General features: G+C 38.2%; 1 protein-coding gene across 8 annotated transcripts in view; it reads left to right on the top strand.

Moving 5' to 3' along the window:
- Positions 1–15,118, top strand: part of LOC129004781 (eyes absent homolog 2-like) — a 107,525-nt gene that overhangs the window by 32,050 nt on the left and 60,357 nt on the right. For 3 of the 8 annotated variants that reach the window (XM_054433409.1, XM_054433412.1, XM_054433410.1), the window contains exon 2: positions 4,779–5,017. The exons of 1 other annotated variant lie outside the window; for it this stretch is intronic. In XM_054433409.1, the coding sequence (XP_054289384.1) occupies positions 4,955–5,017 (63 nt within the window). In that variant the 5' untranslated portion in view covers positions 4,779–4,954. Of the gene's footprint in view, positions 1–4,744; positions 5,018–15,118 lie in introns of all 8 variants that reach the window. 4 more of the 8 variants (XM_054433414.1, XM_054433413.1, XM_054433411.1 and 1 more) reach the window with 3 other exon arrangements.

Below are 15,118 nucleotides of genomic sequence, written 5' to 3'. Positions count from 1 at the left end.
ACTTTCTAAAGGTTCCTTTAATATTTACGTTATTTATAGCAATGCAATGTTTGGCTAGTGATTAGTTGAGTTTGAGTTAGCTACAATTTTAAACGTTGCCGTTTGTACAACTGAACCAAGATAAATGATTTGAAATTTACAATAATAATGATTGTGCAATATTGAATTTCGTTTATAAAAATGTAAATCGTGACGTTAATGGCTGTTTACAGCGTTTTAATGAGTTTGTCATCTGTTTTTTATACTATATTGGATTAACCGTATTTTTCATTCCCCCCCTCTCCCTATTAACTCAGATAATCGAGTATTTACACAATAGTGTAAAGTATTGTAGCCTATGCTACTTGCTACTTGATTGTATTTTAACGAGCTTTATGTTCAACAAAGCGTTCTGCTGTTCTAAGTCGCGGTGTAGCTGGACGTGTCTGTACCACGCGTTATCTTTTATCTATCACAGCAGTTGAGCCATCCCGTGCGCTCCCTCTCTTAGATCTCACGTCTTGCTAATCTTAAATAATAACTTTCTACACGAATCCTAAACTATCCTAAAATCCTATTTTAACTAATTTAATTCAATAATATAACTATTGTCATTAATTAATTCACTTTCTATCTGGCGATTTCGTTATGTATTTTGGATTGTCGTCACGTTGAACACTGTCGCAATTAACTTTAGCCCCCCCCCCATTTGAATTTTTTGAGCCCCCCCCCCCAAGAATTTCAATGACGCAGTCTGCGTCACGGCCCCCCCTTGTGGGCACCCCTGCGAAATCTATTGTAGGCTAATTTTGTAATTACTGAAAGATGAAAAAATTTTCTATTGTATATTTAAAATATAACCAGATTCCGAAATTGACTATGTTGTATGTGATTATAACCAAACTCGTATTAATTTAAGATCTATTTGAGCTACAAACTTGAAATTTAGCGAGTTTACTAGGTATGCTGAAGATCACGTACTTGCTAATTTGCACGTTTACAGCTTAATGTTTCGTAATAGTCAATTGCGGATCTATGTTGACTAAGCTCACTTTTAAATCAAATCAGATTAAAATGTAGTGTAAATCATATTGTTACTGTGCACATTATGCTATATTACAAATTACAGAAGCCTATATTACAAATTACAGAACCCTACATAAAATGTAATTATTTTAACAGTATAGTGCTCTGTGAAAGTTTCCTTTACAATATTTTGTATTTTAATACTAAAAGTTCCATAGTTGGTCCATATACTTACTATACAGGGTGAGTTTTAATTGTCCCCCCCCCCAACTTTTTTCTACATTTTTTCAAATATCAATCCCAGACCACTTCCAAACATTGTTGGGTAGTAAGTACTTCATTTTGACAAGGTGGTAATTTCCGGCCGCCATCTTGGATCTGCCATATTGGATGCAAAATTTTTTTTTCAAATGTAAAGGTGGGGTTCTGACCCATTATTTCGAACTACATTTTTACCCTGATTACAATGCCGCAAACCGTTTTTAAAAATCTTGATTCATTCTAAAGTTACAAGGGCTTTTTAAAACTTTATTTTTAGCCCATTTTAACATTGTTTATTTACAAACTAAGACCATAATTCCAAAATAGTGCTAGATAATGATAAGTATACACTACCAGTAATTGTCCACGTATTTTCACTTGGTTATGACTGATGTATTTTTTTCGGCCGCCATCTTGGATCCGCCATTTTGAAATGTGATAAATTATTTTAAATATGAAGGTGGTGTTGTGACCCATCATTTTGAACTACTTTTTTAAGCTAAACTCAATGCCGCAATCCATTTTTTGTTATCCAGTTTTATTTATGAAATATTAAAACTTTTTTGTTAAAAATGTCAATATTTCAAAATCAAAAAATGAAAATGAAAAACGGATTATGGAATTAAGTTCAGATTAAAAAAGTAGTTCGAAATGATGGGTCACAACACCACCTTCATATTTAAAATAATTTATCACATTTCAAAATGGCGGATCCAAGATGGCGGCCAAAAAAAATACATCAGTCATAACCAAGTGAAAATAGGTGGACAATTACTGGTAGTGTATACTTATCATTATCTAGCACTATTTTGGGATTATGGTCTTAGTTTGTAAATGCACAATGTTAAAATGGGCTAAAAATAAAGTTTTAAAAAGCCCTCGTAACTTTAGAATGAATCAAGATTTTTAAAAACGGTTTGCGGCATTGTAATCAGGATAAAAATGTAGTTCGAAATAATGGGTCACAACCCCACCTTTACATTTGAAAAAAAAATGTTGCATCCAATATGGCGGATCCAAGATGGCGGCCGGAAATGACCACCTTGTCAAAATGAAGTACTTACTACCCAACAATGTTTGGAAGTGGTCTGGGATTGATATTTGATAAAATGTAGAAACAAGTTGGGGGGGGGGACAATTAAAACTCACCCTGTATAATATAGGCCTATAGCTTATATTGGTAGTTCAATATCCAGATGACATTCGTAAAAGATTGTAATGTGAAATGTAATACCTACACGATGAATTTAACATGCTTAGTGACCATATTACGCGTTTGTAGCTATAAGTAGTGGAGAACTACCGGTTTTACCCCACTTTAGACACGTTTTTCCCATGTTATTCTTATGGGGATTATTTTTGGCCACCAAATCTAAAATCCTGATCTTTGCCTGCAAATCCCTATAAAAATTGTCAAACCTTATTTCTTAGTTATTCCCCATAAATATATTCGATATTAAGCAAAAATAAAAAAAAAACATTTATTGACCCATGTATGTGTATATGTATAGTAGTATAGTTTGTCGGTGCCGTTTTTTGTGGTGCGAGGTTTTTGGGCCAACTCCTCCCCCCCTCACCCCTCACCCCCTCACCACTCCCCTCTGCCCCATGCACAATTGCTAGTACATCTATCATTCCCCTTTCCAGTTGATATATTATATTTCTATTTCAAAATCATGTATGTGCGTGGTTTGCACACGAACTCGGCTCATGGCGTGGGCACGCTCCGGGCTCCTGCTTCTTGCCTCTAGTGGTGACGTGGTGAAAATGTCACTCCCTTGGGCTTGCTCCTTGCTAGTCTTGGATCTGTTGAAGTAATTTTTAATTTCTAGCTGAAAATTTTTAAAATTTCCAAAATTTTGAAATTTTCGAAAAGTCTATAAATAGAAGTGGCACAAATTTTTTTTGTTATATATAAAAATGAGGCTCACCTGTCAACACTGCTCTGTGTCGCTCTCCACCAAAAGTAACCTGATTCGCCACTACAAGGTAATTCATCAAATGAATGTATGTAAAGTTTGTAATTTAATCTGTGATAGTAACATTGCTCTAAAATCACATATATAGGTAGATGTACTAGCAATTGTGCATGGGGCAGAGGGGAGTGGTGAGGGGGGAGGGGGTGGGGGGGGGAGTTGGCACAAAAACCTCGAACCACAAAAAACGGCACCGACAAACTATACTACTATACATATACACATACATGGGTCAATAAATGATTTTTTTTTATTTTTGCTTAGTATCGAATATATTTATGGGGAATAACTAAGAAATAAGGTTTGACAATTTTTATAGGGATTTGCAGGCAAAGATCAGGATTTTAGATTTGGTGGCCAAAAATAATCCCCATAAGAATAACATGGGAAAAACATGTCTAAAGTGGGGTAAAACCGGTAGTTCTCCACTACTGCTATAATAGATCTTATGTTATTATGATTTTTAGTACAAATCACATAAGTTACAGATAATTAAACATATACAGTAATCTCGCGGCTTCAATTATAAAACCTGCTACTAATCTTATATGTCAAAAAACTTATGCAAAACTTATGACATAATACTGGACGGAATTACACTGGGTGTACCAAAAGAAAGGTTATCGGTCCTATATGTGCAGGTTTTATTTGTATTTTCAAAATATTTATGTTAATTGAGTCAAAATGGAAATTTAACTTTTCTTATCTTGATTTAACATGGGGCCAAGCTTACGACAGCCACCCTACCCTGACCATACTACTGGACTAATTTACACGTGGGTTGTACCAAAAGAAAAGTTATTGGTCATATATGTGCTGGTTTTATTTGTATTTTTTAAAATATTTAAGCTATGTTAATTGGATAAAAAATGGAAATTCAACTTTTCTTATGGAGATTTAACATGGGGCTTATCATATAAATCAATACACAAGCATGCTTATTGAAATTGTTTTCTCAGCTCCTGTGCATCGCAGGGGAAATCTACGCATGCTGTTAGAAAGATATTTGCTTGTAGATGTGCATAATCCCTTTATAAATTAAAATAGGCTAAAATTCAACACAAAAAAATGAATTTTTAATTTAAAAAACATTAACATGGGCCTTATGGGTTGCAATTTTGGTGACGAAATAGCAACAAAATATAAACAGAACAACAAAACAAATTAAAGAAATTCTAATCACGTATGTTTGATTTACAACGTAGTCAAAATAGTGAAAATAGGGGGTGAAAATAGTGAAGTTTGCACAATACATACTTTTGGTCGAATTTTCGAATTGAGCTCCAACCTAAAGGTGAGTGAGCGTAGCGAACGAACTTCAACCAGGACGTGATTGAGCCATGCGAACGAAATCATCTTGAAAATTAAGAAGTTAAACGGGGCAAAGCCCGCGGGTTACAGCTAGTTAATTATTATATGTCCTCTTGCGCACGTGCTATATATAGCATATATATATAGCTATATATGACTATATAAATGCTATATATAGCAGTTATATATAGGAACAGCCTTTACAACTGGTATTTTACCTAATAGTCGCTTGATCCGCACTTTCGTTTCTACCAAAGCTTTGTCAGCGAGCGGGTGACACATAGTGGACGTTGTTTGTGAGGTAGGGAAGTGTAGTGTCAACAGACGAGGACAGTCCATGCATCAAGGTGGCTGGGGAGGCGGCCAGTGTTAGTCTGGGGGAGGCCTCGGACGTCGACACCATGCTGTACAACCCTCTACCCTCGTACTACAACAACGATCTCTACGTCCTCTCCTGCTACCAGGTGAGCCACAAACTATCTGCTACTACTGATCCTCTACATACTCTTCTGCTTCTTCATCTCCTCGTGTTCCTCTAGCCTCTCTTTCTGGTGCTTCTTCTTTATTCACTCCTCTTCCTCATTATTGCTCTTCCTATCCATATTCACTTAGTGCTTCTTCTCCTCATCCTACTTCTACGCCTCATTCTAGTGCTTTTCCACACCCTTGCGCTTCTTCTCACTTTCACATCGTCCTTCTTCTTCTTATCGAATTTTTCCCCCTACGTCTCCTTCTCAAGCCTTTTCTCGAACATTCGTTTACTTATTATCTCTCTTCTACTCATTCTTCTCCACTTTCTTACACTTTTTGCAGAGCGTGCTCCTTCTCCTTTTCCACCTTCTTATTCTTCTCCTCGTGTTTCTTCACCTCCTTCATCTCCCCGAGTTCCTTTTTACGCCTGCTGCTTCTTCTTCCTTTTAAATGTTTTCTTCTTCCTCTTCGTCTGGCATCGGAAACCCACTGTGGCTGTTCTAGAGTCTTGACTCAGGTTGGTTTGGTGGAAGTTTTTATTTTTCGCGTCAGAGCAGTTACAATTAGGGCCCTAAAAGGGTAATGGTGTAATTGGTGACATTGATGTCCAAAAATTAATTTATTGTTGAACTTTTTTAATTGATATCAATCCAAATTTGGTTTGGACAACTAAAATGAAGACAACCATATTTATGTTCTTACAGAGTAGCTAAATCTGTGTTGCTATTCAGGAATTTATAGTTACAACAAAGTAAAGTGCCAGAATAATATGTCCACCCTAGAGGCAAAGTGCATGTAATGCATCTCCCTTTATACATGCTTCAAGTCTTACAGTATGTGTACTGTAAAAATTAATACCCCCGCCGCAGCAAACCTGCAGACTAAGCGAATTTCCATTTGCCTGGTTGGATTTACACTAAAATGTCTCCTTAAAAATATCACATTTATTCCCTATTTAAATCAAATCAGTTTAACACATACTTAGGTTTGCTGCAACAGGGAGGGTTAAAGTGTTTTTTTTTATGTAAAATGTTAATAGTTAGTAAGAAATAAAAACATTTTCCAAATTTGGGTAAAATATGTTAATAAATAAGCAAACTACAACAGTTTACTTATCCTCCATAAGAATAACATGGGAATTTTAAATTTACAATTTTTTTTGAATTTTCTCCGCAACCATTAGGCGCATTATAACGCTTCAATATACTAAATTATTTGTTTTTTAAGCTCTACAAAATAGTTTGTAAAGAAATTGCAAAAATTTAAGTTTTTTGGGTCAAAAATGGGAAAACCCCATTTTTACCCCATAAAAGCCCCCATAAACCCCCGTTCCCATGGTCCGATCATGCTGGTTCGCGAACTCGTTCGAATAAACGTAGGTTTACACGTTTGTACCAAATTTCATCAAAATCGGATCATTTTTGCTCGAGTTATCGCGCTAACGGACACATATATATATAAATATATATATATATATATATGAATTTGAACGGATGCTATTTTTGGCCTCTAGGGACCTCAAAACGAAAAAAAAATCGGTCCCGGGTCCAGGTCTTACCATGAGTACTACGGTAATAGCTTATTCCCTATATGGGAAATTCGCTAAAATTAAATTAAATTCTTAATTTGTATATATAAATTAAAATATATATTGAGTTGGAGTTTATCATATCAAATTGTAAATTGATATTAGTGATCTAATTGCGTTATACACAATTCCCAACACACCGCATTGGTTCTTATACCGTGCTTATGAATAAAACCAGAGGTGATATCGACTACAGTATAAAGATAATCGTCCACTACATTATCTATACCATAGCCTCCTCTAGTACAATGGTAAGTTGTTGTATTAGCTTATAGGACGATTTCGGGTGTTACAACATTACGCACCCTCCACCCTGCATTACGATGGCTTCACCAAGTGGTTGTTATTGTGATCCTGTTTATCACTAACTTGTTTCTTTTCATCGGATGTTTTCTTAGAAAACTATCTCGCTTTGTAGGACTGAGCTGTCAAGAGTTCTTTGCATTGTAAATCGAATTTATCTCGTCTCTTTATTTAGGAGAATTTATGGGTTTTCGATTTTTTCACTTTTACTAACCGAATTTTAAAGAAGAGACCTTTAGTTCATGGATGGTATTTACAAAATCTAACATGTGGATAAGTTTACTTTTTGCAAAGTGTAGCTTTAAAACAATGTATCAGTCTTTGGGGACCAGTTGATTGCCTCGAAACATAAAGTTTTAGAAATGTTTAGTATTATTGTTGACAAATTCGACATAGTGAAAATTTGTATTTGTACTATACCAATTTCTTTCTAAGATTAAATTTAGATTTTATAACTCAATGATAAAGATATTAAGCTACATTCTTTAATCTCGAAAACTAAATCTTCTATCAAAATGTCATCACATTAGTGGATTATGTATAACAGAACCGATGAAGGCGATAGAACTTGTTGGACTGGCAAATTCGTTAAATGAAGCTAAGCTTCCGACAAGCCCACACAGGACATGTAAACATGCTATTTTACTTCTCATGATGACAATTAAACTGTATAAGGATTGAAGACGTGCCCTAAGTGTACTTGGTACGTAGATCGTCTCACGAATCGTCGATTTGTCGATTGGATGAAGCTCAATAAAACTGAGGTGGAATGGTCGAGGTGTGAGTCGTGCTGTATCCTACAATCAGATGCGGGTCAACTGCCTACAGTGAGCTGAGCATAGGCTTTCTATTGCTATCAGCACTTCTTGATTCAATTTCAAGTACCTGGGGACCGAGCTTTGCTCGGAGAAAATCATTAGTTCACTCTGAAAGCAGTCTTGTATCGGAGATACATAAATCTGTTCCCAAACTCCACACGGCTCGCCTTTACAACGTCCTACACCATTTCCTACGTCATGGACCTGTTTCCCTCCATTCCCATAGCACTTTAAGATTGTAGATACCTTAATCTAATCGTTATTAACAGTTCCCACACTCCGGACAGCTCGCCTTGACTACTTCCTTCACCACTTCCAACGTAGCGGACCTGTTTTTCTCCCTTCCCATAGCATTTCAGAATTGCAGATACGTTAATCTAATCGTCATAAACAGTTCCCACACTCCATACTAATCGCCTTTACTACTTCCTTCACCACTTCCTACGTCGCAAACATGTTTCCCTCCCTTCCCATTGCATTTAAAGATTGCAGATACATTAATCTAATCGTCATAAACAGTTCCCACACTCCGGACAGCTCGCCTTGACTACTTCCTTCACCACATCCTACGTCGCGGACCTGTTTGCCTCCCTTCCCATTGCATTTAAAGATTGCAGATACCTTAATCTAATCGTCATAAACAGTTCCCACACTCCGGACAACTCGCCTTGACTACTTCCGTCACCACTTCCTACGTCGCGGACCTGTTTCCCTCCCTTCCCATAGCATTTTAGGATAGCCCATACCCTTATCTAATCGTCATAAACAGTTCCCACACTCCGGACAGCTCGCCTTGACTACTTCCTTCACCACTTCCTACGTCACGGACCTGTTTCCCTCCCTTCCCATGGCATTTTAGGATTGCAGATACCCTAATCTTATCGTCATAAACAGTCCCCACACTCCGGACTGCTCGCATTTACTACTTCCTTCATCACTTCCTACGTCACGGACCTGTTTCCCTCCCTAGGCTATTTTAGAATGATTTATCAAGTGGAAATTTTGAAAAATTCTTCGTGAAACACTCTAAAATTGAATCATATTAAGGTATTAGTTACACCACAAAATGTTTAGTGTAACACTGCCTCACTATTTATCCCGTTGTTGCACATAGCAACCAAGGTATTTTGATAATCAAGTAGGCCTATACAGTATACACATTGCACAATCTCCAATGACTATCATGACAGAAGCTGTGGTATCATAATGGAAAATTGTTATCGCTCTAAAGTTCACACGGGGCGAGTTTACAAGCTACACGCCAGCGTGTAAGAAGCCGGTGAGTTGGCGAGTGTGCTTGTATTCGTTCACACGGAGCTTGTCCACTCGCCAACTCGCAGACGTGTAGAAAGACGCCGGCGAGTCGGCGAGTGCGCTTGTAGTCGTTCACACGATGCTTTTTCCACTCGCTCAGTTGCTGGCTTGAACCAAATCCTCCAACATCTTTGAGTAACAAGCGCACAAGCACAAGCAACCGTGTTCACACTGGGCTACTTTACACGCCTACTCGCTCAAAAGCTGGCGAGTTGGCGTGTAAAGTAGCGGCAGCGTCAACTTTTTCCAGAGCTTTTTTACAAGCAGCTTTTGAGCGAGTACGTCGTTAACACTGAGCTATTTTACTAGCTGCGTGTAAAAAAGCGGGCGTGTAGCTTGTAAACTCGCCCCGTGTGAACGGGGCTTCTTGCTATCAGCTGTTTTCTTTTAGCTCTTTGCCGTCCCGATTGAAGATCACCTTTTTTTGGTCGGGTTAATCAGCTGTTAATTTGTGTGGTTTATATTATATGCATGGGTAGCACATTAGGCATAATCAATCGCATAATCAACCACCTAATCAATTCAGTATTTACTCAGTAACTTTTACTACATAAGTAACTTCATAATTTGTATCGTTATCTTTGCTTAGCGAAAATAATAATAAGCTATTTCATTCATTGCATGATTTTATACAATGACTCATTTTGAATGTGTATTATTGCAGTAGGTTTTTTAACGTGTTTATCATCTTTTGTTCATAGGTTCTTGTAGGTTAATATTTTTGTTTAGTGATTGTATGTAGTTTCCTTGGTCGGGGTAAAGATCTGTCACATTCGGCTCCTAATGCAATGTGTGAACTGTACTATTACCCTCATCTCCAGAAGGTCCCACTAATAATATACACTCTCGCCTTCTGGGTATCTGAGTGGTTATAGTCTTCGCTTAACAATCGATCGCCGATTCGACCGTGAGAAAAGTCCTTTTCAATGGTCCGACAGCCAGTTTTCCTTGATCATCGTGTTTTCATAAATAGTCACGGAAGAATAACAAACAAGTTTTATTAAAAATTCAATAATATCACCTGTGTAGAACATATCCAAAGTGATGAAGGAAGTTTGCCAAGAAGTTGAAAAGCGATTACTGGATCTCTAGGGTAAAATACGGCTCGGGGTGGTTGACCGAGGATGAAAAAACTTAATGATCTTGCACAATAAAGTGTAGACTACTTTGCGACCAGATATTTCATGTGAAGCTCTGTTAGCTCTCCCCTCGCAACAACAATCGGATGGTCGACAGCCAGCGAAGACAGCACAGCGGGGTGGCTTTGGTCGTCCTGGGCTGTCACTAGGGAAAGAGCGGTAGACGTCAAACAACCTCCTGCCAGCCTTCCGCGCACTCTTTGTTGTCTAAGGGAGTTCTGTTCTAACTCTTTAGAATTGCATACACCCTAAAACGTACGGTGTGGATCTTGATGTTGCCTTACGTGTTCTTTTGAAGATTCCCAATAGATCGACTGTTGATTGATTATACACTTATGTTAAAGGCAGTCGCCTAATGAAGAATTGAGATGAAGGTAAAGGACGCGGTACTTGCATAGTGAGACGGCTATAGTCAAGTAGAGGTAATTTACCAACTAGGATAGAGTCACAACTGGGCATGTTTAAACCCAAATACTAGTGACGCATGGATAGTAGAATGGATTGAGATGCCTTTTTTTTGTTTTTTGTTTTTCAACGAAGACTAGACAATTCTTTGTATTTATTGAAGCCCAATGATGAACCTTAGGTACAGAATTGTCTTGGGTTTTTTCTAGATTCTAATTTCTAAATATTTTCCATCTTCTTTAGGAGCGGAGCGGTCGCCCTTATTACGTGAGGACTAAAAATAACTATAATACTCAGCTTCCCAGCTATTGGTTGGTGTTCATGGCAATACCAACCTGACGGAGATCGATATTGGTACTAAAATTTCAAATGTTCATTAACATTACATTACTGATGTTTTGAGAAAAAGAAGCAAATGTAATCAAACTTAAACTCTCGTGCGACGTGCGAAGCATTAAATAAAGATCGATATTCAAAATTGCATTCTTCCGAACCAATGCACCTCATTAGTACCTCCAAGCCTCGGCTTTGCATCCTCATAAAATCGTCCCGCCTACAAGTCCGCTATCTCCGTTACAAGTGGTATACACGGAGACGCTTGTCGACAGGATCGTCAACGCGCCACCATCACATACATACACAATACAGCTACAAGTCTTGTCTACAAGTCGCCCCGGCCTATAAAGATGTGCCTGAGTGGCCGGCGACTCGTGCTGGTGTTATGACACACACACGTACACACACAGCATCGAAAAAACACAGGACTTAACGCGTGTCCACATCAAACACATTTACTCTCGGGTCTCGATCCAGTCTTTTATTGAGGTAGTAAAGTAGACGGTTTGTTGGACAGTCGGTTTCGGAGATTTTGGAACACCTGTGCAGTGTGCAGGTACAGTCGCGGGATTGAGAGTCGCTGTTACTTGTCGGAAGATTATGTTTGCCGACTCTGCGGGGGTCGCTGTGTAACTGTGGGGGACCATCACAACATCCGCGGGTAGTGTTGGGGTAACGCTTCTGGACTGCTACTACTTCGGTGCGTGTTTCTGTCGATAAATAGGTGCCATCCTCAGGCTGTACATGTAAGTTGTTTGTACCAAAACTAGTTGCTTATTAATACTACAAATTCGTTGTTAAATACTTTATACTGTACAATTTAGTAAGGAGACAGTATTACGAATTGAGATGGGGATGCCACCTGATGCGTATTTTAACCTAAATATAAGTAAGTGAAGGATTAGCGTAGGATGAAGTGGGATGCCTTGTGTAGCTTTGTTACTGCCAAGACCAGCTGTTTCACTAGTCAGAACAATAAACCCGCTCCAAAATCGCAACTTGGACAACAGACGTTTTTTCTTTAAATAGTAACCGAATAGATACATTTATAAAAAAAAACCTACTGTAACCCAAGTGAAAATTATCCAAAAAGCCGCGGCCAGACAAAACTGGCAACGCCGTTGTACTACATTGTAATTCAAAGTGAAGTGCAGTGTTAATTTTATTACAATTTTTTGCCGGTACGAGGAGCGTATGCTTAGGTTGTATCATAGATTAAGAATACTCCCTTAGTGTGTATTCTTAATCTATGGTTTTATGTCCATGTACAGAGTACCGCCCTAAGGATGACATCGATTCGGCGCCGAATCGAGAGGTATCGATAAGTTACACAATTTTCAACATATGTACTAATGGATATTTGTATATATGACTCAAGTTTATGATTTTTCGTTCAACATTTCACCTTTTTAATTTTGATCGTTTCTGTTGCAGGTAAACACTTCAAACAAAATATAGATTTCCAGTAAGTACTTAACATATATTTCAGTATATAACAGTACACACCTAAAAATGTTCTGCCTTCATTTGTCAGTTCTACCTATACGTGTATTCTGTATCAGTTCATTACATGACTACGAAGTGATCGAATTGCTTTTTTATTCAAAAATAGTTAGCCGATTTCATATTCTGTATTTTGTTTTGATTTAACTCCCTGTAAAATGCTTAATTCCTGTTGTATTAAATGTTGCCAGCCTCTGACATTCCTTATAACCAATATCGAACTTTTGATCGTGATGGTTAGATTAATAATTGGCATCCACGAGAGTTTCACAAATACAATATCCCCAAGGATCAACACCTAGACCGCAGTGGCTGTAGAAGACCTGGTCTTGGTCCTTCCAGGCTCATTCCAGCGTTATCACACATTCCATCTGAGGAGTGTGTGTCATATTGTCCTGCGCCTACATCTGGCAGTAACCGATACAGATCACGTTTTTAGGTAGGACAACGACTGAGAGGGAAATATATCTGAGAATTTAGTGGATTTCCTTAGAAATCTGTGGGTTTTTTTTTACTGAATTGTTAAAATTTAAGTCACGTGCTTTGGTGACCAGTAAAAGCGAATTAGGTCTGCATTTGTTTTTTCAAGGTTAGGTTTAACTTGTTATTCGATCAGTTTACGGTTATTTAGAACGCGATATTTTATAAGGCTCTATGTAATCTGTTCTACGTTATAAGTTTTACAGATGAAGTTTTCCCGTAGGGTATAGACTGAAAACTGAGCCTACATTTTGGTGGAAATCGGCAAAGTTCTTAATTTGTAAGTAAGGAACTGAATTATCCTCTCTCTACTGTCAAATTTTGTAAAGCTTAGTTTTTACGTGTTTTTAATGAAGTGTTCTATTTTCAACTGGTTGGTTATGACTGTTGATAGAAATCAATCACTTTTTATTAATCCAAACCTAAAGAAAGCTTCCCAACGCTGTTTAGGGGATCTTGGTACTACGCCGAACCGAAATATGCGTAGTCCTTCCTCCAGCATCGCGATGAAATCTCGTGAAATAAAGAAGTTGGTCTTCCCGAGTAACCTTCGAAGAGGCAATCATACCTAAGCCATTAAGACGTTATTATAAACGTTCGAACACCGGTTTTGTTAAAATTTTGTTTTAAACCCCATTGGTATACAACTCTCTACATAAGCGAGATAGAACAAATCTTAAAATTGTCTTCCGCCAAGTAAAAGAATGAAATATCCTCCTTAACATACTCTAAGACTAAGATGAGTAGTTTTTTTTTTTTTTTACCTAGACTAAATATTGAAAACCTCGTGATAAGGGATAGCTGGGTCCAGTTTGGATAATCTCAAAGCTACTTTCCAACTTTCTCAGGATCGAACCGGTGACCTTCCGATTGTTAAGATAGCTCTATGAGAAAACTTCCTTCACCATAGAATTAAGAATGCCTCCATATTTAGACCGACCATACAATCGTCTTCAGCTGATCCCGAAGGATGATAAATCCATTATCGAGCATGGCTAGGCTGTGACACCGGGATTTGGCCAAAGATTATTGACACTCCTATACTATTCAGTTCTACAATCATATTAACGATTTCCCCACCGAGTTATCAATATGACCCAGTACATCTACAGTATTGTACGGAATGCGACCTCGGCCGCGGGTGACACACGGCGAGGGGGCAGAGCCCCGACACTGGTCCAGCAGGTCCCGGGACAATAACTCCACGTCGCCGCTGAGTTAGACAGAGAGCGAGCGATAAAATTAGTATAAGTGCGACAGGGATGGGGGTCAGGCCGTCAAGTCCTGTGTGTTTTGTTTCGCAGAGTCCCAGCCCGGAGAGCCTGGGTGGCTAATAAGACCGGGTGATGTATGAGGCTCGGGATCTCTCAATTGTGGTTACAGGTCTAGGAGTGGGCTCGTGGTATACGGCGATGCGATGGAATCTGTTGTGATTGTGTTTGTAGATAGCACTGAGCAGTCTGGAGGTGTGGGGGTTCTTGTCTAGTTCGGACCTGTTTCGCGGAAAACTTGGAATGGGTTCGCATTAGTTCTCGCCTTTCATTCTGGTGTTGGTAGTCTATGATCCTGAGACCCTGAACTGTTGTTAAGATTATTGATGGACAACTCAGAAAAGTAATATAAACATTGGAAAAGGGTCATATCTGTTATTCAGGTATAGTTACTATTCCTTAAACTTTAAAGTACTCTTGATTCTCAGTACGCTATACAAAACAAAAGGATGAGACATAGGATGATTTTCTAATGGTCTTTAGTACTAAGTAACCCTAGATTTAATTAGATTAGATTTTTCAATCCCCGAACACCAGGGTACAAATGTAAGGGATGATCATGAGCAAATCATGAGTGAGGGATGATTTTTGAATGAATCTTGAATCTTGTTCAGCTAGCTCTTTAGCCGGTCATGGTCCATTTCTTAAAAGCCCAACAATTAAGGGAAACTGGGTCCTGTTTCGAACCATTAAAAAGCTTATGACTGTTCTCAGGATCTAACTGGCAATCTCCTGGTTAATATGGGAGTACTTTAACCACTCATATCTAGTTTAATTAAAGAGACTATTAAACTTACATCAAGTAAAAAATATACATAAAATATGAAGAAACTAAGTAATACCTGTTAGAAGAACCATACATGTTCAAATTGTATAGGTAACTGAGGAGGCCCTTAAGAAATCGACATTTGTTAGCTCTACGCGCAGGGACAATGTT

This window comes from Macrosteles quadrilineatus, unplaced genomic scaffold, assembly GCF_028750875.1.
Source record: "Macrosteles quadrilineatus isolate MER2022 unplaced genomic scaffold, UCM_ALF_1.0 Scaffold_11__1_contigs__length_5352618, whole genome shotgun sequence".
NCBI classification, from domain to species: domain Eukaryota; kingdom Metazoa; phylum Arthropoda; class Insecta; order Hemiptera; family Cicadellidae; genus Macrosteles; species Macrosteles quadrilineatus.
Note: the sequence above shows the minus strand (reverse complement) of the source record. Positions and strands in the feature narration are given on the sequence as shown.